Here is a 23,888-nt window from a genome sequence, read left to right as displayed (position 1 = left end):
TACATATATGAACATTTATAAACCTCATAAGAGGTAAGTGCTACTCATGGTAGGTGTCTCCTGGTGGTCTTGTTCTTACTTCTTCTTCATTGGACCATATATTCTCATTCAGTTGAGGTTCCTGAGAGATAGGACACACACTATAACAACCAAATTTATACTAAGCTCTTCTTGGCTAGAACTCTATTCGAAATCCCTCTTTGAGCTCCTGTTCTGGTAGGCTGAGCTAAACAATATAGAAACCTCAGAAACTTCTTTTTTCCTTTTCCTTCAAGATCTAGAGCAGAGCAATCCCTGAAGAGCACTTCCTGCTTCCTTTACCCTGTCTACGTAGGAAAGCTGAGATCCTAAGGATAAGAGCTTCTGTCAAATAGGAGACAGCCCTAACTCTTTTTCTGGCCACATACTTAAATCAACATATGACATAGTTTCTAGGCCCCTTATCGTCCTTCATGTTACCTTCTGGGTTTATCTACAGTTTATGCCTTGTAAACTGTCATGCCGAGAACTGAAACAGATATTCCAGATGTGGTCTTAGCATGGTCAGTTCAGAATGGATTCCTTTTATCTTTATTCTGGCTATTGTGCATGTAATGGAGCCTAAAACTGCATTATGTTGATTTAATCTGAGTAGATTTTGCAATTAATTGATTCAGAGAACATTCAGTCTTCTGTTCAAAGTACATGTATTAAGCATCTATTTTATATTAAGCTGTGAGTTAGGTGTTTTAAATATAAAGATAGATAAGACATGAATGTCAAATTTCTGTTGACTTGGAGTTAGCCTGGACGTTTTTATTCTGGAGAATTGTTAGGGATATTTAAGAAAGCTCCTAGTCACTTCGGAAATCGTGGTATGTGGTTTGTAGGAGACATTCAGCAAATGCTTGTGGAATAAAGGAACGAATCACTGATACCCAAATGGGATGACTTATGAAAAAAAATGGGCTGTATCTTAAGAACTGTCTTTGAGAAACCAATTCATTCTGAAATGTTTAGTTGTAGATATATCAGTATAGCTGACAAAACTAGAATCTACCTACAGCTTTATCCTTTGTAAGTCAGATTTTCTTTCCTAAAAATATTGCTCAGGTGGGGATAAACAGTATCGAGAATGCTAGGAATCAGTTAAGGAATGTTAGAACCATCATAAGGCCAGATGAGACATCTTGACTTAATTGATCTTTTTTCAAAATAGATCCCTAAGTTGCCCTTCATTGTCTATGACTTCAGTAATGGGTTTACATCTTTTTGTTTACTTCATTTTCCTGCATCAAGTTTCAGAGTTCATAGCTAGTGATGGGAAGAAATTTTATGACTCTTTTCTCATCATGGTGGAATTGTTCTATCTACCATTATTTTTTTTACAGGAGTGAAATTATAATGAGAGGCCTCCCAAGGTGATAATGCTTGACTACCTGACTTTCTCCCTTCCTTACATTTCTCAAATTGTCAAAATATGGCTCCCCCCTTGCCACTACACACACACATGCACACGCACACACACACGTTCACACATACACTTGCTTAATTGACATGGCTTCTTTATATGTTGCATTTTCAGGGGGAACTTGCTCCACTTTCCAAGTTCTCAAGGAGAAGAGGAGAAAGAAAAATTGGAGGGTGACCATACAATCAGGCAGAGTCAACAGCCTATGAAGCCCATTAGTCCTGTCAAGGACCCTGTTTCTCCTGCTTCCCAGAAGATGGTCATACAAGGGCCATCCAGTCCTCAAGGAGAGGCAATGGTGACAGATGTGCTAGAAGACCAGAAAGAAGGACGGAGTACTAATCAGGAAAATCCTAGTAAGGCCTTGATTGAAAGGCCCAGCCAAAATAACATAGGAATCCAAACCATGGAGTGTTCCTTGAGGGTCCCAGAAACTGTTTCAGCAGCAACCCAGACTATAAAGAATGTGTGTGAGCAGGGGACCAGTACAGTGGACCAGAACTTTGGAAAGCAAGATGCCACAGTTCAGACTGAGAGGGGGAGTGGTGAGAAACCAGTCAGTGCTCCTGGGGATGATACAGAGTCGCTCCATAGCCAGGTGAGAGAACATACTAGGGTGCATCAGAGGCCTTGTTTTTAACTTTCAGGATTCTCAGAGAATTTAAGTTGTGGCATGTCTGCCTAATGACAATTCTTGACAGTTTTGTACAGAACAGTGGTTAAAAGACAAAAACAACTTTTCTAAGATACAGATATGGTAGTGAAATTGTGGGTAGCTATAGCCATTAGATAGTCTTTTAGGGAAAATGTAGTATTGCTACAGTTTTTTAGGTAGGTCTTTACTGGAGAAGAAAGCCAGAGATTCTGCCTGGGTCCTGTAATACTCTTCTACATTCACTCTTTTCCTTCTCCATGCTTTTTATCTTGCCTTCTAACCATCAGATCTAATTTTCTCTCCCTTAAGTCTATTTCATCATGGTTCTCAGGAATTCAGAGAGTAGAAGGTAAGGGGGAAAGAAGCAGCACGAAGAATAGTGTATTTCAGTATATGAAACAGAAAGAATGGTAACAGGAATAGAGAGAGAGATGGGGAAAAGTCCCCAGGTGACCAAGAACTGCAGAAGAGAGGCTAGACTAGAAGCTAATGTGAAGAAAAGGATTGGGGCTGATGAAAATGAGGCTGGAGGAGTATCAGGTTCCAGGGAATAGAGTAGGGAAGTGTCGGTACTAGTAAAAATTAAGTAGGTGGCTGTGCCTGGTGGCACATGCCTGAAATCCCAGCGCTTTTGGAGGCTCAGGTGGGAGGATTACTTGAGCCCAGGAGTTTGAGACTAGACTGGGCAACATAGTGAGACCTTGTCTCTTAAAAAAAAAATTGAGTAGATGAAAAGAAGTGGTAGAAATGTATGTGTTAACAAATACATAGAAGTTCACAACATTTCATTGAGTGGCAGAGTGGGATCTATGGCAGAGAAAATTTGGAAGTTACTAGTAAACAGTAGTCTCTGCTTATCAGTGGTTTCTTTTTCTTGGTGGTTTTAGTTGCCCATGGTCAGCTGCAGTCCAGAAATACTAAATGGAAAATTCTAGATATACTAAGGTTTAAATATTGTGCTGTTCTGAGTAATGTGATAAAGTGCTGTCCTTCTTAGTCCTGGCTAGGATATGAATCCTCCCTTTTTCTAGCATATCCATATGCTATATATGCTCCCTGCCTGTTAATGACTTAGTAGCTGTCTTGGTTATCAGATCAACTCTCATAGTATTGCATTGCTTGCATTCAAGTAACCCTTGTTTTACTCTCACCCCAAAGTTTGAGAGTAGTGATGCCGGCAATCTGAATATGCCAGAGAAGTAAGTCATAAAGTGCTTCCTCTAAGTGAAAAGGTAAAAGGTCTTAATAAGGAAAGAAAAAAAATCATATGCCGAAGTTACTAAAATCTATGGTAAGAACAAATCTATCCATGAAATTGTGAACAGTATATTGTTATAGTTTATCTTATTATTAGTTATTAATCTTTCTGTGCCTGATTTATAAACATTATAGGTCTGTATGTATAGGAAGAAACATAGTGTATAGGGTTTGATATTATCTGCAGTTTCAGGCATCCACTGGGGGTCTTGGCACATATCTCCCTCAGATAAAGGAGATATTGTAGTGGTCAAATTGCTTTTTCAGTTGCTGTGGTAGATTATCTTCATTTGGGATCTACTTAGGAAATCTTCATTATTGATGTACCTCTCATTCTGATTGTCCAAGTTGTTTTGTAAAAATAAAATACAGTTCTTATATATTGAACACCTATGGCACATATGGGATATGAGCATTGTGTTCAAGACAATGATATATTTTATGTTATGCAGATTTTACCATACTAAAAATATATAGATGGTGTATAGAATAACAGAAATTGAAATTGGTGTGCCATCTTTTGAAGAGAGGTTAGCAAATGAGAAAGGCTGTATGCAAGTTTTCCAGGTGTCGGTGCTTTTTAAAAATCCCCTTCAGTGTAGATAGGACATAGGCTAGTGCTAGTGGAAAAGCATAGGCAGCCTACTTTGACACTCCTGAAATTTTCATTTATATGTCAAAAAGGACGTGGAACCAGGTGGAAGGGAAAGTGTGGTTTTATTTTCATTTTGTTTCCTTCCCTTAATGGTGGTAAGATCATCTATTTATTTTACAGACACCTCTTTTGAGAAGAGTATTTGAAGTGAGTAAGCATAGTTTTCTGTCTGCCCTCTTTACCTTTTCTCCTTATTCTCTCAGACATGCTTAAGTGTCTGTCTTGAAGTGATCATTCATATGGCTGTTGTAATTGGAAGAATACAGGGAAGCTTCTTGGCTGCATTTCAGGAATATGTAACGCACTGAAACCTTTTAGACTGACTTTCTCTTTAGTGGGGAATAGTCTGATTGTGTGTGCAGGCAGGAAGTACAGGCTGTCATAGTTCTCATGCATGGGTACCCTGATGATTGAGGTAGGACAGACCTGTGCTTTAACCATTCATTAGACAGAGTTGTGTCTGTGTAGAAGTATGTAGAAGTATTTTAAATAATTGGATGAGTAGCGTTTCATGCCTTTGATATTATTTATAACTAGTCACATAATTTACATATCTCCATTTTAGTAAATATTTCACCTCTGCCAGTTTCCAAGTTGGAATTGGAGTGGGGATTATTCGGAGAAATTACGGAAAGCTTTTGGTAAATTACTACCACATGTCAGGAAAAAAATGCAGAATTACCATTATTGCATTTGTATATGTAATTCTTTTTAAAGACTTGGCTACTTTGATACTGAATGCTGAAAGTAAAATCAGCCTACCATAGGGGAGATAAGGTGAGAGACAAAAGTGTGCATTTTCTCTTCAGAATTACGGAGTTAGTGGGGTGTAGGAGGGAGGATAAAGATGTGAAAAAATGTGATATAGTTGTTATTAGAAAAGATGTATTTTTTCAGAAATGCAGGACTGAAATTCTAGCACTTTTTTTTAGCCACAGGCAGGTCCTAGGTAATAAAGGCCGAAAGTCTCAAACTAACTAATGATTCGAGGTGGTAAATAGGGCTTTAAGACCTAATTTGCTAAGAAGTAATCTTTTAAAAATTATTCAGATCTGACTAAAGTATGAACTCGGGCTGTCTGTAAATAGAAAATTATGAACAAGAAATAATGAAGCTGGATGCTATGTTAGTTAACTCAGTTATTCTTTTGAATAGCAGTAGTTGTTATTAGTTTGTTGTATTTTTGTAAATAAGAAATAGTGCATTTGAATTTTTTCAGTGTTGAATGAGTTTTACCTGTCCTGAATTTTCCAGCAGTTATTTGTCTAGTATAGTACCTGGCACCCTTAAGTTATTCGATAAATATTTGCTTAATGTTTTTTGAATGAAAGAAGCTCAATCCCCCTAAGTAATATTATTTAATAGTTATCATAAAAAGTAGGGTCTTATTTAGCCCTACATTATTCTTGTAGTAGAACTAGATATAAAATCTTAATTTGCTAATTTTTCCATTTCTGGACACTAGCTCAACTCTTTAGTCATAATCTGTTCTTTGGAATAGATGAAATATTTTATATTTAATTCTAGGAGAGATCAATGTATATTGTTTTAGGTAATAAACTGTGGTTTTCACTTTAATACAGGAAAAACAGATAAACTGAGATTAACAGATACATCATTCTGGTTTTATATAAAGGACTAAAGAGTGCCTTCCTTTTATCTAAAGAGCTATTGCAAATGTAAACTCGTTTACTAATTTGCAAGATAGCATCAGAATTAGAAGAAATACGGTTTAAAAATAATGAACTTTTAGGGGTCAAAGGTTCACTTAAATGTCCGTAAATATAAGTACTAGATGTAATGATTTTGATTTAGACAAGAATAGGTCATTTTATTAGGTCATGCTCATACAAACTTCTCTTAGCCTCTGGCTATACAACTGATCCATCCCTGGTCTTACCTATAGGTGGATAAAACAAAACAGTTGGAAGATTCTGTCACGCTAGATTCATGGAGCCTCTGAACAGTTCTCATCATGAAGCATAAGATTTGTGATTTTGACAGCTTGCAGTGAGACCTGTGCTTACGTTCTGTATTTTCTGTCACAGGGAGAAGAAGAGTTTGATATGCCTCAGCCTCCACATGGCCATGTCTTACATCGTCACATGAGAACAATCCGGGAAGTACGCACACTTGTCACTCGTGTCATTACAGATGTGTATTATGTGGATGGAACAGAAGTAGAAAGAAAAGTAACTGAGGTAATACATACTCTGAGTCTGTGTGGCAAATTTCTTTCTTTCTTTTTTTTTTTTTTTTTTGGAGACAGGGTCTTACTTTGTTACCTAGGCTGGAATGCAGTTGCGTGATTTTGTTTCACTGCAGCCTCTGCCTCCCAGGCTCAAGTGATCCTTCTGCCTCAGCCTCCCTTGCAGTTGGTTCTACAGGCATGAATCACCAAGCCTGGCTAATTTTGTTTATTTTTTGGACGGACAAGGTCCCACTGTGTTGCCCAGGCTGATCTTGAACTCCTAGGCTTAAGTGATCCTTCTGCTTTGGCCTCCCAAAGTGCTGGGATTACAGGCATGAGCCATTGTCCCTGACCCCACATTTCTTTCTATAGAAAAATTCTCTTGACTCTCTACCCCATCCCCCTTTCCTGTGCAACACTTTGTTTTTCTTCATCTTTTTATTACCAGAGATAGAAGAACAGGGTTAGAAATTAGACTTCCTGCTTTCTAAAGCTTTCCCCAACCGTAGGTTTGCTGTTTGACCATTGGTTAGTTATTTAATGCATCCCATCATGCTTTCCTTTTCTGTAAAGAACAGACTGATAAATCTCTCTCATGTATAAAGATTGTATGTATTATTTTAAATCCTTAGAAACTCAAATGGAGTTTAGAACACTCTGTTTCAAATTACCTGTGTTTTCTCACATATTTTCATGTCTACTCATTCTGTTCTTTGTCACTATCTGTGTGTGGTCATAGACCTGTTGGTAAGAAATGCACCTTTATTTTTTAGTGGGATTCATTATAGACTCATTACAAATGTCAGCTCAGTATTGGCATTTAGTGACTATTTGTTATCTTGAATGGCATAGTATGCTGACTTTGTTTACATCTAATAATGAGAGAGATTAGACAGATTTTCTAGAATTAAAGATCTGGGACCTTTATTGGTATATGTTAAGATCTGGGAACCATTTTATTGGTTGGTAAGAGGCACAGCTATTTTCTTTTTTTTTTTTTTTTTTTTGAGGCGGAGTCTTGCTCTGTTGCCCAGGCTAGAGTGCAGTGGTGCGATCTCAGCTCACTGCAACCTCCGCCTTCCTGGTTCAAGTGATTTTCCTGGCTCAGCCTCCCAAGTCGCTGGGATTGCAGGCACCCGCCACCGCGCCTGGCTAATTTTTTTTTTTTTGTATTTCTAGTAGAGACGGGGTTTCACCATCTTGGCCAGGCTGGTCTTGAACTCCTGACCTTGTGCTCAGGCCTCGGCCTCCCAAAGTGCTGGGATTGGAGGTGTGAGCCACCGCGCCCGGCAAGGCACAACTGTTTTCTTCCTTTACCCAGATACTTTCCTTTAATTCTATCTGCTGGCCGTGTAGGAGGTTGTACTCAGGGAGAGTTAAACTCTAGTATATAGTTTTATTAAATAGAACATATTATTGCTATTTTTCAGTGGGCTATTGTGGCCCTCATGTCAGATAACATTTGATGTTAGTTTGAGGAATTGTTGTTTGTTTTACTATCCACAGATTATTCAGATTTCATTGGTTTTACAGACACTCATTGAGAAATTGTTTTTTATTCCTTTTTTTTTTTTTTTTTTTGACACAGAGTCTCACTCTGTTGCCCAGGTTGGAGTGCAGTGGCCTGATCTTGGCCTTCTGGAGCCTCTGTCTCCTGGGTTCAAGCGATTCTCCTGCCTCAGCCTCCTGAGTAGCTGGGATTATAGGTGTGTGCCACCATGCCCAGCTAATTTTTGTATTTGTAGTAGAGATGGGATTTCACCATGTTTGCCAGGCTGGTCTCGAACTCCTGATCTCAAGTGATCTGCCTTGGCCTCCCAAAGTGCTGGGATTACAGGCGTGAGCCACTGCGCCCGGCCTGTTTTTTATTCTTTGTGTATACCGAATACCAGAAATAATTCTTTTAAAATACTGCTTTATCTTCATTTTAAAAATGTTTTTTGTTTTTTTTTTTGAGACGGAGTCTCGCTCTTTGGCCCAGGCTGGGGTGCAGTGGCGCTACCTCGGCTCACTGCAAGCTCCGCCTCCTGGGTTCACGCCATTCTCCTGCCTCAGCCTCCCAAGTAGCTGGGACTACAGGTGCCCGCCACCGCGCCCGGCTAATTTTTTGTATTTTTAGTAGAGACGGGGTTTCACCGTGTTAGCCAGGATGGTCTCGATCTCCTGACCTCGTGATCCGCCTGCCTCAGCCTCCCGATTAAAAATGTTTTAAAAAGATTTTTGTTCGTGGAACTTTTTTCATGTTATTACTATTTTGGAGAAATTATGAAAAGCAGTTTGCCTTCATGAAAATTTTTGTAACTGTTGTAGTCCACATTAAACTCTGTGCCTAGTACACTACATTAAGTGTTAAACACATTACTTCACTTCTTAAAATATATTTTTTATTTTTATGTTTGGAGACAGGGTCTCGCTCTTTTGCCCAGGCTGGAGTGCAGTGGTATGATCACGGCTCACTGCAGCCTTGACCTCCTGGCTCAAGGGAGCCTCCCACCTCGGCCTTCTGAGTAGCTGGGACCATAGGCACACGCCACCACACCTGCTAATTTTTGTATCTTTTGTAGAGATGGGGTTTCACTGTGTTGCCCAGACTGGTCTTGAACTCTGTTCTCAAGTGATCTTCCTGCCTTGGCCTCCCAAGGCAATAGGATTACAGGCATGAGCTACTGTGCTGCTAGGCCCATTTAGTATTTTATATGGTGCTTTCTAAAGTATATTTCTGGAAACAGCAGGCCTCTTAGTTTGATGGAGGGAAAAGATTCCAGGGTCCTGAGAAACATGAAACGCTCTCTTAGTCTGTTTTCTGTTGCTATATTTAAACACCTGAGACTGGATAATTTATAAATAAAAGAAATTTATTTCTTAGTCTAGGAGGCTGGGAAGTCCAAGGTCAAAGGGCTACATCTGGTGAGGGCCTTCTTGCTGGAGGGGACTCTGAAGAGTCCCGAGGCAACACAGGGTATCACATTGCCAGGGGCCTTAACAAAAGAGAACCAAATTAGTTTTTATAACAGACCCACTCTCATGATAACTAACCCACTCCTGTGATAACTCATTAATCTGTTAGCTCGTAATTCCGTTAATCCATGAATGGACTAATCCATTCATGAGGGCAGAGCCCTTATGACTCAATCACCTCTTAAAGGTCTTACTTCTTGGTACTGTTACATTGGGTATTAAATTTCAACATGTGTTTTGGAGGGGCAGACGTTCAAACCATAGCACGCCATTAATCCCTGTCCCCACTAACATGAAAATTCACATATTACCATATTAAAAGTTCTAAGAAGTCCTCTAGTAAGGATACCTATTTTATTCTGTTTAACCCAGCACTTCCCAAACTTACATGACCATTAGCATTTTTTAAAGTAATGCCTGTTTTTTCCCTATGGAAGATAGTTTGGGAAGCACTACTAAACTTAAATAATGATAGTGACTAGCGTTTATTGAGCACATACTATGTGCCAGGCATTATTCTAAGCACTTTAGTGAATTATTTAATTCTTAACAACTATTCTGTGATAGATCCAGTTATTATTCTCATTTTGCAGATGTGAAAACACAAGTGTATCAAGTTAAAATAGGCCACTGAGAATGATGACAGAAGTAGGAATGGGGAAGGTAGAGAGGCTATGAAGCTAAGGTCTTCATGCATGAGAGAGGGTGATTTGGAGAATGTTAGTGGATAACAACTAGGGAAGGGGTGAAGATAGTTTTAAGGAAGTGGCAAATAGTGGTTTTGAAGGAGAGGAGGTGGGGAAATAGAAATGGTCTGTAAATGGCAGTGGGGAGCAAGGAGGTATCTCATCTCAAAATTCTTGAATGGAGGTTCGGCTGAAAGAAACCAGTCTCTGCTAGAAAGAGCTGTAGGAGATGTGAGATGCACTGGGGATATCTAGGATTTATTCACTGAAGGCAGAGAAATGGAGGGAAGATCACAGATTGTTTTGGATCTGTTGAATTTCAGGTGTTTGTGGTAAATCCAAGGGGAAGACTAGTAGAAATTTGTATAAGCTGAGTCATCATTGTATTCTTGGTAGCGAGGTAAGGATGAGTGTGGTGAGACTGACCAGGGAAAGCATGTGAGAGTGAGAAAAGGAATAAAAACAGAGTCCTGGGAAATACCGATTTTTAAAGGAACACACAGAGAAAGAGGAACCCAAAGAAGCATAAATAGAAGTAGCCAAAAAGGTAGACTGAAAGAAAGAGAAAAGTACTTTTATGGATTTTAAAGGAGGAGAGATTTTCAAGAAGGGAGGGATCAGAGATAATTATTTCATCATTTTATAGTATTATCTAAATGTATATGTATGTGTGTCATTATATACAGTCTCCCCATGGGGATTTTTTTTTTTTTTGAGGTGGAGTCTCACTGTGTTGTCCAGGCTGGAGTGCAGTGGCACAATCTTAGCTCACTGCAAGCTCCATCTCCCAGGTTCACAAGTGATTCTTCTGCCTCAGCTTTTCGAGTACCTGGGAGTACAGGAGTGCACCACCATGCCCAGCTATTTTTTTTGTATTGTTTTAGTAGAGACGGGGTTTCACCATGATGGCCAGACTGGTCTTGAACTCCTGACCTCAAGTGATCCACCTGCCTCTGCCTCCCAAAGTGCTGGGATTACAGGCGTGAGCCACCATGCCTGGCCTCCCAAAAGGAATTCTAAACTCTTTGAGGGAAGGATCTATCTTATACATCTCCATATCCTCTCTGGCAATTAACATAATATTGCGTGAACATTCTAGACTAGGAAGGCAGATGTGTCATACTCATGCTATAATTTCTCTATGCTGTGCCCATAGCGAACATTGCTGATTGGTCTTAGAATCTCTTCCCACTAAGTCTGGGATTTAGCCTCCAGAAGGCTTCTTAAAACTGAGCACCAGGCAGCTACTACCAATTTATCAAAGTAGGCATCCGAGATAAAGCCAGTTTGACTTTCTTGTAGTCTATAGATACTTACAACCTTTTTGTCCTTCATTTTTCCAAATGGTAATACTATTTTAGCCTTTTTTGTTGTTGTTGTTGTTGAGACAGGGTCTCATGCTATCGCCTAGGCTGGAGTACAGTGGCATGATCCCGGCTCACTGCAGCCTTGACTTCCAAGCTCAAGTGATCCTCCCACCTTAGCCTCCCAAGTAGCTGGGACTACAGGTGTGCACTCCCACGCCTGGCTAATAGTTTTATTTTCATATGGAGACCTGTTCTCACTATGTTGCCTAAGGTGGTCTCAAGCTCCTGGACTCAAGCAATCCTTCTGCCTTGGCCTCCCAAAGTGCTGGGATTACAGGCGTGAGCCACCACACCTGACCCCTATTAGCCTATTTTTGCATTTACTTTTCTATTGCCTTGATCAGTTATTGAAAGGTAATGTAAAATAACCAATGTCAAAACATGTAATGCTGTCCACTGTTAATGAAGTACCTAGAAGGGCTCCTGACCACTCATTTTCTCCTCTCACCTGCCTACCTCCTTCCCTGTCTTCTCTCAGATAAGAATTTACTTCTGTCGTCTAGGTTAGAATCTTTGCTGGTAGCCAGAGGTTGTGAACTTATCCAATAAAAAGATAAACTCTTTCTTACCAATATAGTACCATCTTTATTTTATATTTTATTGAGATACAGTATAGTCCCATTAGAATGAACAATTCTTCTCAGAATCACCTGGGGGAGAAAAAGAAAGAACAGATCCTAAATGTTCAGTTCAGTGGCTTTTGAAAATTTTATCTAACCACTACTCAAAACAGATACAGAACATTCCCATTATTCCAGAAAGTCTCCTGATTCTCACCTTTTTGAATTATAATTTTGTGCCATCTGTAGGATTTTCCAACCATCATATTAGCATTGTGTTATTATGGCATCTTTTATCTTCTGTATCTATTTTTTCCTTGCAGGAGACTGAAGAGCCAATTGTAGAGTGTCAGGAGTGTGAAACTGAAGTTTCCCCTTCACAGACTGGGGGCTCCTCAGGTGACCTGGGGGATATCAGCTCCTTCTCCTCCAAGGCATCCAGCTTACACCGCACATCAAGTGGAACAAGTCTCTCAGCTATGCACAGCAGTGGAAGCTCAGGGAAAGGAGCCGGACCACTCAGAGGGAAAACCAGTGGGACAGAACCCGCAGATTTTGCCTTACCCAGCTCCCGAGGAGGCCCAGGAAAACTGAGGTGCAGACAGGGTCTCCAGAGAGAGAGCCACAGCAGGGGCAGGGTTGCTGACATTTTAATATCACAGGAAAAGGGGAGTAATGGGAAATCCCCCATCCTCCATTAAAGATAAATCAACTTCCCCCCTTCACTATTTGCCCTCTTCCTGTTTTGGGTTTGTGTGGGAAGTAGGGTGGAGCCCTGTGGCAGGTAGACTTCATTGGCAAAGCAGCCCCTGAGAAAATGTAGGTAACAGGGGAGGGGACTTTTGGGAATTTATCGTCTGGTGGGCACTGCTTCTACCACAGCCTTTATATGATTTAGTTGGGAGTACAGGAAGTTTGGGATAGTAGCCCAAACTTAATGCATCCCCTAGCTTTTTTTATTCTTTGCAGGTGTCCAGAGCCTAAAGTAGAGGAGAAGGCATAGCAGAAATGGGGTGTGCTGTTTTTGCAGCAGCAGTAGGAAGCTTTGTCAGAGGGAATAGACTTACATGAAGGAGAATGTCCCTTACTTGTTATCCCACGCTCCCCACTCCCTGCATGAGATTTTGGTGGTGGGTGTGTGAACCAGCTTCCTGCTGCCCCAAAGGCTCAGCACATGTAGGCCTGTCATGTAGTCTGAGGGCAAAGGGGAGACTTTGTGAAGAAAAGATTCAGTAGCAGGTGCTATCAGACTAACTTGTCTTCATTCTCTAGTCCTAGAAAAGGGGTCAGTCAGACAGGGATGCCAGTGTGTGAGGAGGATGGTGATGCAGGCCTTGGCATCAGACAGGGAGGGAAGGCTCCAGTCACGCCTCGTGGGCGCGGGCGAAGGGGCCGCCCACCTTCTCGGACCACTGGAACCAGGTACCTGGGTAGTGTAAGATATACTTAGTCTATTATTCAGAAAACAAGGGAATGGAGGAGAGGGGAGTAGAGAGTTTGTGGGGTGTCAGGAGGGAGAAGAGGGGCCATACTGACTGGGGAGTGGGCAGGGATCAGAGTGAGGCCACAGAGAGACCAGGCTCATGCCTGTGATGGGGTTTTTAAAGAATGGGCTGAGGAGACCCATGGACAAAGGAGTGGAAAAATTGGTAGATATATACTTCTGTGTTCTTGTTCTCACCGCCTTCTCCTATCCCCTGTCTCTCTTTAGAGAAACAGCTGTGCCTGGCCCCTTGGGCATAGAGGACATTTCACCTAACTTGTCACCAGATGATAAATCCTTCAGCCGTGTCGTGCCCCGAGTGCCAGACTCCACCAGACGAACAGATGTGGGTGCTGGTGCTTTGCGTCGTAGTGACTCTCCAGAAATTCCTTTCCAGGCTGCTGCTGGCCCTTCTGATGGCTTAGATGCCTCCTCTCCAGGAAATAGCTTTGTAGGGCTCCGTGTTGTAGCCAAGTGGTCATCCAATGGCTACTTTTACTCTGGGAAAATCACACGAGATGTCGGAGCTGGGAAGTATAAATTGCTCTTTGATGATGGGTACGAATGTGATGTGTTGGGCAAAGACATTCTGTTATGTGACCCCATCCCGCTGGACACTGAAGTGACGGCCCTCTCGGAGGATGAGTATTTCAGTGCAGGTAATGAAAGAAGCAGAGTTTGTAGAGATTTTTTTGTGCCTTGGGGCAATAATACTCTGTTATGTTAGTAGTTACCAAGACATTACTTGGTACTTTTCCAGTGTCTCTAAAGTCAGAAATTTCATTCCTACAAAATTGGTTACTCTTGCCACTGACTTTTCTGTTTGTTCATTTGTTTTTGAATAAACTTATTTTGGAATATTTTAGATGATTTACAGAAAATTTGCGAAGTACAAAGTACTGCTAGTACAGAGAGTTCCTGTATACCCCTCATCCAGCTTTCCCTATTGTTGACATCTGGTGTTAGTATGGGACGTTTGTCAAAACTAAAAATCCAACCTTGGTGTATTACTATTCACAAAACTTTAGACTTTATTTGGATTTCACTAGCTTTTCCATCATGTCCTTTTTCTCTTCCAGCATCCAACATTGCATTTAGTCATCACATACCCTTTGGTCTGCTCTGATTTGTGGCAATTTCTCAGTCTTTTGTTTTTCATGACCTTGACAGTTTTGGGGAGTTCTGGTCAGGTATTTTGTGGAGTTCTGGTCAGGTATTTTGTGGAATGTCCCTCCATTTGGATTTGTCTAATATTTTCTCATTAGACTGGAGTTATGGGATATTTTAAAAATAATGCCACATAGATGGCTGGGTGTGGTAGCTCATGCCTGTAATTCCAGCACTTTGGGAGGCCAAAGCAGGGGGATCACTTGAGGTCAGGAGTTTGAGACCAGGCTGAAACATAGTGAGACCCTGTCTCTCAAAAAAAAAAAAAAAAAAAGGAACATAAATTAGCTGGGCATGGGGGCACATGCTTGTTGTCGTAGCTACTCAGGAGGATGAGGCAGGCGGATTGCTTAAGCTCAGGAGTTTGAGTCCACAGTGAGCTATGATCATGACACTGCACTCCAGCCTGGGAAACAGTGAGACCCTGTCTCTTAAAAAAAATATGCCACAGAGGTGAAATGCCCTTCTCATGTTATCATATAAGGACCTGGGAAGGTTTGTGATGTATCCACATGACATCACTGATGCAGGATGTTAATCTTCATCACTGGTTAAGGTTGTATTTGCCAGATTTCTTCACTTTTTTTTGAGACAGTCTCACTCACTCTGTTTCCCAGGCTAGAGTGCAGTGGCGCAATCTAGGCTCACTGCAACCTCTAGCTTCCGGGTACAAGTGAGTCTCCTGCCTCAGTCTCCTGAGTAGCTAGGATTACAGGTGTGCCCCACCACACCTGGCTAATTTTTGTATTTTTAGTGGAGACGGCATTTCGCCATATTGGCCAGGCTGGTCTCAAACTCCTGAGCTCAGGTGATCTACCTGCCTTTGCCTACCAAAATGCTGGGTTTGCAGGCGTGAGCCACTGCAAGAGAGGGACAGGTGGCCTTCTCTAAAGTTAGTGTTTTTCCCTTTCCATACTCTCTTCTTTTTTAAAACTTAGCTACCTGCTTTGATTGGAACCCAGTAGGTGATATTGAGATATTTTTGCTTAGGGAGAAGTTTTTAGTGCTGTGTCTGTATGACTGCACATCTACCACTTATTCTCTGGTTTGAAGAACAGTGCCTTTTTATTTTTGAAGTAGGTAATATTGGTGATAGTGAGAGGTTTATGCTTGTGGTTATGCTTGTTGTTATTGTTTCATGTGCTAGTTCTTTGAATATATTGTCTCCTTTCTATGGAAATAATTTGAAGATACCTATTTATGTTGAGTTTGTCATTTAAAAACATCTTTCTGAGGACTTTTTGAACATGGATTGGGATATAATGGGGAAAAATGGCTTTCTTTCTATCTTTTTTTTTTTTTTTTGAGACACAGTTTCACTCTGCCTCCTAGGCTGGAGTGCAGTGAGTGGCGTGATCTTGGCTCACTGCAACCTCTGCCTCCTGGGTTCAAGTGTTTCTCGTGCCTCAGCCTCCCGAGTAGCTGGGTTTACAGGCACGCACCACCACACCTGGCTAATTTTTTTGTGTGTTTTTCGTAGAGACGGGATTTCGCCACATTGGCCAGGCTGGTCTCGAACTCCCAACCTCAACTTATCTGCCTGCCTCAGCCTCCCAAAGTGCTGGGATTACAGACGTGAGCCACCATGCCCAGCCAAAAAAATGGATTTTTTTTTTTTTTTTTTTTTAAAACAGAGCCTTGCTCTGTCGCCCAGGCTGGAGTGCAATGGCACGATCTCGGCTCACTGCAACCTCCGCCTCTGGTGTTCAAGTGATTCTCTTGCCTCAGCCTCCCAAGTAGCTGGGATTACAGATGCATGCCACAACACCTGGTTAATCTTTGTATTTTTAGTAGAGACAGGGCTTTGCCATCTTGGTCAGGCTGGTCTTGAATTCCTGACCTCAAGCCATCCACCCGCCTCAGCCTCCCAAAGTGCTGGGATTACAGTAGTGAGCCACTGCTCCCGGCTGGAAAAATGGCTTTCTGTTGGAGTCCATCCAGGCTTCTCTTGTATTTGGAATCCTCTGAGTAATTGTTGTTTGCCCTTTGTTCATTATTAAATGGGCCACTTCACCTTCTAGTTCTGGATAACATTGTTAGCTATATATGGGATCAGTTGGGAGTAGCACATGGATTGGGGTCTTTTATTGTGACTCATAGTTTGTATGTATCAAATGCATTCGTTCTTCTTTCAGGTGTAAAGCTACTCTTAGGGGTTCATATTTGGCCTTTTAAAGACGGAGTTCTGTAACAAGAGTGAACTGTGGCATCAAGGTGTGGGGATTCTGTGTCCCATTTCTTGAGGCTGTTTGCTCATGTCAACACTAGACTACTTCTAGTTCTAGTAGCTCTTCATTAGTGTGAAGTATATTGTTGGCCTTGGGCTTCTTTGTGTTTTTGAGGGAGTCTTTGTGACTTAGTTTGGGGATAGAGATTTAAGCTAGGAGATGAACAAGTAAGGGAAAAGGGAGTGATTCCACAGGATAGAGAACCAAGGCTTGCTTTCTCTGTGTTATTTTCCTTGGGTGGGGTAGGCTCTGGGTTTCTTTTAGCTCTTCATTCAAGCATAGGCTAATGGGTGAGAAGAAATTGGACCCTTCTGTTTATAGGAATGAAAAAATATTCATAGTAATGCCTTGTTTTTGTATTGTATATGTGTGTGGGGGTGGGGGGGTGTGTGTATCTATAGCTATAGTATGTGTGTGTGTTGTAAATTGTTTATTCATTGATAGGAAGAAGTGTTCTTTTTCACAGGCTTAGTAATGGGTCCTGCCCAAGATCACACAGCTTGGTGGCAGCAGAATTAGGCCTAGGCTCAGGTCTCCTGAATTATAGCTTAGTTTCCTTTTACATCCCATATTTTGTTCCTTCTAACATAAAGGCCTTATCAGGTTTTGAATCAGAGCAGGAAAGTAGATAATAGAGAGGAAAATTAGGTAGGAGAGGCAGGATCTGTTTTTTCCTTTCTTTGCTCTCTAATTTTGCTACACACACAGAGAGAAAACACACACATGCTGTCTCTCTTAGAATGATGTCATTTTTCACCTACAGCTTAACTCAAGACTTACTACTCAGCCTCCCAGGGAACCAAGAAGGAAATGTTTAGAAGTTATAATGGAATTGTTAGGAAACCACATGCCATTTCACTTCATGGAAATCATTTGAACCACCAGCAATCCATAATGGCTGTCTTTGGGAAGCTTTATTTTATAACTAAAGGCTACCTTCTGTCAAGAAACTTTCCTTGTCCTAATCCCAGTGTAGTAGCTACATATATCCTAAGTGTTACTGTTTGGGATTGACAACTGGAATTTTGTTAAGTCCTAACTTCAGTCCACTGTTGGATCTCTAAATTCCCTAACTCAGGCCTGCTTTACAGAGCCCTTGTGAGAGGGTGCTAAGGAGCCTAAGACAACAGCAAGCTTCTTTTATGCTTTCCGCCCCCCAGGAGTGGTGAAAGGACATAGGAAGGAGTCTGGGGAACTGTACTACAGCATTGAAAAAGAAGGCCAAAGAAAGTGGTATAAGCGAATGGCTGTCATCCTGTCCTTGGAGCAAGGAAACAGACTGAGAGAGCAGTATGGGCTTGGCCCCTATGAGGCAGTAACACCTCTTACAAAGGCAGCAGATATCAGCTTAGGTAAGACTTTTGCTTCCTGAACAGCTGCTTTTGGGCTCCTGTTCTGCTTACAGTGGGAGGAGATTCTGGACCTGTCAGTAATGTTTCCCTAACTTTTATTATTCCTATGTGTGGCTTCTCAGATGGTGATGAGCTGTCATTTTCTAGAGCTACTGCCTTACCTGTTTCCTTCTTAGTACCAAACAGAAAGTCCTTAGGGTTTTTCTGGCCTCCTCAGTTCTATAGGGGACTAAACACATTTCAGTCATGGCAAAGACTAGATAAAAAATATGGCCTTAAAAAGAAGCTTCTTGGCCTCATGGGAAGTGGGGGAAGGAACACTGTGGTGTCTGAATCAGGGTCTGCCCAGTTTCTTGGAGTTCAGGGCCTCATACCATAGAGTTTGACCAACCTGTTTGGCTTATCCTGCCATAGACAATTTGGTGGAAGGGAAGCGGAAACGGCGCAGTAACGTCAGCTCCCCAGCCACCCCTACTGCCTCCAGTAGCAGCAGCACAACCCCTACCCGAAAGATCACAGAAAGTCCTCGTGCCTCCATGGGAGTTCTCTCAGGCAAAAGAAAACTTATCACTTCTGAAGAGGAACGGTCCCCTGCCAAGCGAGGTCGCAAGTCTGCCACAGTAAAACCTGGTAAGTGCTCCTTTTTGCCTCATTCTTCCTTCAGACCATGGCAGAATGCAGGGTCAGCTGCTGGAAAAATGGAGCTTAATATGTGGCAGTGGCCCTTCTGTCCTGCTATAAAGTCGGGGTCCTGCCTAAGACCACAGGTGATATTCAGGGACAGCTCACTGTATCCCTCCTCCCCCATCCCCTACAGACTCTAGTGCGGGTAGATAGCAAGGCCAGAATTAGCTGAGTGTGGTGGCGGGCGCCTGTAATCCCAGCTCCTGGGGAGGCTGAGGTGGGAGAATCGCTTGAACCCAGGAAGGCGGAGGTTGCAGTGAGCCGAAATTGCACCATTGCACTCCAGCCTGGGCAACAAGAGTGAAACTTGGTCTCCAGAAAAAAAAAAAAAAAAAAAAAAAAAGGCCAGGACTTGATCACACCATTCTTTGACTACTGTGTGGGTTCTAGGAGGGAAAGGAGAAGTACTGAAATGTAAGCAGATTCAAAATAGGTGTAATTTCTCTTTGCCTGCACCATCTTCTTCCTGGAAATTCTGCTCCCCTCTCTCTTGTGCTTAGGCCCTGTAGCTTTCTCAGACTTCCTGTTGAAACATGGCTGGGCATGGTGGCTCACACCTGTAGTCCCAGCACTTTGGGAGGCCCGAGGTTGGGGGATCACTTGAGGTCAGGAGTTCAAGACCAGCCTGGCCAACCTGGCAAAACCCCATCTCTACTAAAAATACAAAAAAATTAGCTATGAATGGTGGCACATGCCTGTAGTCCCAGCTTCTCCGGAGGCTGAGGCAGTAGAATCACTTGAACCTGGGAGGCGGAGGTTGCAGTGAGCCGAGATCACGCCACGGCACTCCATCCTGGGTGACAGAGTGAGACTCCATCAAAAAAAAAAAAAAAAGTCATATTTCAGTATGCTCTTCCCGCTCCCCGTTATCCCCGAAACAACCCCTTTCCAGTCCTTAGCATTCAATAATTAAGAAAGGAGTTCATTCCATCTGTTGTTCATTGAGTCCCTACTGTGACCCAGGCCCAGCTGCTATGGGTTCAGGAGATTACAGAGGTAAAATCAGTCTATTCCCTTTTGGAACTTTCTCAGGCTAGCAAACTGATGAAACTCCATTGATTGTTACATTGTCCTGGCACCAGAGCTCCTTTTGTTTCCTATGTATTTGAATTGTGTCATCTCCTTATCTACCCAACTGCTGCTGTGTTTCAGGGTATTTAAAAACAATAGTTCATTGAATATTTACTGTATGAGGCATAGCACTCAGTACTTCACACATAATACCTCACATACAATCCCTATGAAGTATAGGTGCTAGAAGGAGTTTTCCAGTTGAAGACTTTGAGGCACAGAAAAGTTGGCTAACTTTCCCAAGATGACAAAGTAAGCCAGGATTCAAACTTTGGTGGTCTTCACTTCTAATTCCAGCCTCGTTCATATAACGTCATATTGCCTCTGAGACTGTTTTCTTGCTCCTGGTTTTATTTTAGGGAGGCATGCATGACCTGTCTGTCATCTTAGCCTCCTAATGAACCTACGATTCAGCTTCTCCAGGTCAGGTATCTTTTTTTTCTCAAGGACTTATTGGGGGCACTCTTGGCATGGGTGTTCTGGCTGGCTGGTTCACTTACTTACCCAGGTGTTGAAAACTAATTCAGTTGAGGCAGGCTATTTTGATGTGGCACCATCTATGTGTAAAAACACTTTATTACCAAGTATTCTCTGCACCATTCTGGTGACGGTCAGTGATGGGGTGGGAGGATCTATCTACAAGGGGCATTTCTTGATAATAAAAAAGTGTTGGGTTTTTTTTTTTTTCCAAAGGCTGCTTCAAAATATCTCATACCCTGGGGGAAATCAGAGCACGGGACAGAGAAAGTGGGCTGAAGATTTCCAAACATTTTTCACTCTTACCTACTATTTCTTTGTATTAGAACCACCTCTTTCTTCAGATGACCTCAGAAGTATTTGGTGTGGCTATATGGAAACAATACTTGGTTAATTTTCATTTATGAAAACACTGTATACATTATCATGACTGTGTAAAATTTAAATATGTAAATTTCTCTTTGTTGTAAATTTTATCCTAGGCTGTCGGCCATTTAGAATGGTTGGCCATTGGAATGGTCTTTGGTTTCTGGCTCAGATAAGTTCATCAGGACAGTGCCTGCCCGTCAGGTCATGCTTGGTGCTGGGGCCTTTTGGTGTTAAGGCTTTTGCTGAGGCAATGGTGTGTATCCCTCTAGTAACTGTGCCCTTGTCCTTCCCAGGTGCAGTAGGGGCAGGAGAGTTTGTGAGCCCCTGTGAGAGTGGAGACAACACCGGTGAACCCTCTGCCCTGGAAGAGCAGAGAGGGCCTTTGCCTCTCAACAAGACCTTGTTTCTGGGCTACGCATTTCTCCTTACCATGGCCACAACCAGTGACAAGTTGGCCAGCCGCTCCAAACTGCCAGATGGTCCTACAGGAAGCAGTGAAGAAGAGGAGGGTAAGGCCTTAGGAAGCCCTGGGAGCTCTGACACATAGGCACTTCTTTCTTTTCCAGTCACTTATGAGCTGGTGGTCCCCCTGTTGTATGTAGAGGAGGCAAGGCAAGTAGCAACTGGGATCTTGGTCACAGAAATTACTCTGTATCCTGCTTTTTAACAGTTTCTAGACTGTTTTCACAAAATTCCTCTCAGTGAGTGGTTCCTGAAAACAATCCTGTGAGGCAGATGGGAGATAGATCTTATCTATTTTATGGATGAGGAAACAAGTTTGGAGAGGTTAAAGGTTAAATAATTGTGTTTTTTTTGTCCACAATAATGACAAACCTGTGACTAGAGCTCTGTCATTTTAGCCTACTGCAACCATCCAAGTCAATCAGGTCTGAATGCCCTGCCATCTTCCCCATTTGCGTTCTATGGGCATCTGCTAGAGCAAACCCATGTGGAGGGTAAGGTTCATTCTCCTGAGGTCTAAGACTGGGACTGTGGGGTGCCTGGTTCCTCAGGGTGATTGCAAAGAAACAGCTTCTAGGCCTTTTCAACTCTTATACCTCTCTTTAACCTTAAATTAAATCTGTACATTGCATTTATTTCTGTGTTGTCTGTTAGTTTTTGAAGGAAGGCTACAGTGGGTAGAGGTCTGAAAAATGTGTGATCTAGGAGAGGGAATGAGCAGATATAAATGTATACACTGTAAATGTGACTGACAGCAGTATCTGAATGTGTCTGTAAAGGCTAAAGGTCCAGATGGAATGATGTTATACAAGTTAGAGTTCTGACTAATGTTGTCTTGCAAAAGGGAATTGAATTAGGCAACATGGTTGTCATAATTTGCACCACTGGACATCTGTGAGGGTTGGCATTTCAGGTGTGTGGATGACTCTTTCCTAATTAACCAAAACTATATCTCACCGACTGCAGCCATGTGTAGATATGTGCAAGGACATGGAAGGGATGATCAGGGGCAGGCTTTGGTTTGGGAGAGTTGGGCTGTGGGAGTGAGTAGATGTGGTGTGGTGGGATTTCAAGGTCCAGTGTTTGCAACACCTAGCTTGTCAAACAATCAGATAGGCACAGTGGGAATAAGGTATTTGAAGAGTTTCCTGGACAGGAAAATTGGGAGTCTTTTGAGGATTCTGCATAGAGGCGTGTCATGGCATTAAAACAGTGGTCATGGTCATGGGTTTTTTTTTCCCCCTTTTACAATATTGCTGGACTCGAAACCAGGACTTCACAAGGCAGCTGTATAGATGTTTCGTTTGTTGCTTGGTTCAGCATAGTCAAGAAAGCTGACTGGTATGAGATGCAGGCTGTCCAGTTTCATTAAAATCCGTGTGCCTGCGTGAGATGTAATAAAACTCTACTCATAAAAATAAAATGAGGCATTTGGACAGTGTTTTTGAAGGGATCTCCAGGTTTCTGATAGACAGTGTGGTTATGGTGAATGTGTCTTTATGTTGGTGCCTTCATCCTTGGGCACAGCCCAACAGTACCAGAATCCTTGATATTTTCAGTGTATGAGAATGCTTGGGGGTTTCTCAATCTCAAGAAGGCGGAAGACATCTAATACTAAAACAATCCTCTACAGAATTATAGTTTTTAAGAAACTGTTTGGTAGATGTTACAGATAAATAGGAATTCTTAGACACCAGCTTACAACAGGAGCTCAGTAAAATATTTAAATTCATTTTATGAGATATAGTTATTAATAAGTTTGGTACCTAATCTTGTTGGGTGGCACACCATCAGAGATCCTTCAGACACAGGGATTGACCCTGGAGTTGGGTTTATTTAGTACCTTCATACTTGATTTAGATGGCACGATTAACAACCTATTCATTTTAGCATCTGGCTGGGCAGGGCACTTATACCTCAAAAATGAAGAAATTGGAACCCAGACTATTTGAGAAAAATTAGAGAAACACACTGCCTAGACAGGGTAATACTTCATTAGACAAATTAAGGAAATATAATTAGGGATTAAAATCTAAATAGACCAGTCCTGGATTAAGCAGACATAAAGTAGAAGTCTTGAGAAAAATACAGGACTGTAAGGGGTGTCGGCAGTGACTCAGCAGTAGAATCTTGGTGCTGAAGATTGTGACATGCTATATTGAGATAGCAAAAGGGTGCTATGACAAAGCTGAGAAATAGCCCTGCTGTATTCTGAGTTTCTTATAACCATTTAGAGTTTCTGTTTTGGGATTTCAATTTGAGAAGAATGTGGAGAATGCTGAATCAAGAAAAGAGCAGTAAAAGTGAATAGGTTGGCTAGTCAGAACTAAGTGGAGATGGAGACCCCTGACCTGGGGCCTCAGCGGTGCCTGAGCTCCTCCAGCAGACAACGAGGGCACTGAAGGGGGAGCCGTCACAAGGGATCTGCTCTAAGTTTTACTACTGGGTGTGAAGGGGAAGGGGAGTGGTACAGGCATTGAACCTTATGCACTGGATTGGGTTGGGTTTTAAAATTTGTGATAAAAATTTCAGTTAATTAGAACTTAATTTCCCAAAACTCCTAATTAACTAAAATCTCTAATGTCTTGCTTTTCTTTTCTTTTTTTTTTTAATGTGTTATTTATATATGAGAGGAGCAGATGACAAGAAAACAAGCTCAAATTAGATATTTGGTCAAAAGAAGCAATTTCTAATTGCCTAGGGTCATTACAGCTTCAGCCTCATCTCTCATATCTTCTACTTCACTCTCAAGACTATAGAGCAGTCATTGGTGTTCAGTGTCCTGAGGTACTTCAAGATCATCAAAGGTAGATAGT

General features: G+C 41.9%; 1 protein-coding gene across 4 annotated transcripts in view; it reads left to right on the top strand.

Moving 5' to 3' along the window:
• TP53BP1 (tumor protein p53 binding protein 1) overlaps positions 1 to 23,888 on the top strand; it is a 108,029-nt gene that overhangs the window by 76,891 nt on the left and 7,250 nt on the right. For all 4 annotated transcript variants that reach the window (XR_004666492.3, XM_003805577.7, XM_034938626.3 and 1 more), the window contains 8 exons: positions 1,565 to 2,048; positions 6,066 to 6,218; positions 12,103 to 12,374; positions 13,052 to 13,201; positions 13,491 to 13,921; positions 17,818 to 18,009; positions 18,424 to 18,639; positions 20,904 to 21,119. Coding sequence is in view for 3 of the 4 variants with exons in the window: in XM_003805577.7 (XP_003805625.1) it covers positions 1,565 to 2,048; positions 6,066 to 6,218; positions 12,103 to 12,374; positions 13,052 to 13,201; positions 13,491 to 13,921; positions 17,818 to 18,009; positions 18,424 to 18,639; positions 20,904 to 21,119 (2,114 nt within the window). In the remaining variant the exon portion in view is untranslated. The remainder of the gene's footprint in view (positions 1 to 1,564; positions 2,049 to 6,065; positions 6,219 to 12,102; positions 12,375 to 13,051; positions 13,202 to 13,490; positions 13,922 to 17,817; positions 18,010 to 18,423; positions 18,640 to 20,903; positions 21,120 to 23,888) is intronic.

The sequence above is a fragment of the Pan paniscus genome, chromosome 16, assembly GCF_029289425.2.
Source record: "Pan paniscus chromosome 16, NHGRI_mPanPan1-v2.0_pri, whole genome shotgun sequence".
In the NCBI taxonomy this organism is placed as follows: domain Eukaryota; kingdom Metazoa; phylum Chordata; class Mammalia; order Primates; family Hominidae; genus Pan; species Pan paniscus.
The sequence above is the reverse complement of the archived record's forward strand: the minus strand, read 5'-3'. Positions and strand labels throughout refer to the sequence as shown.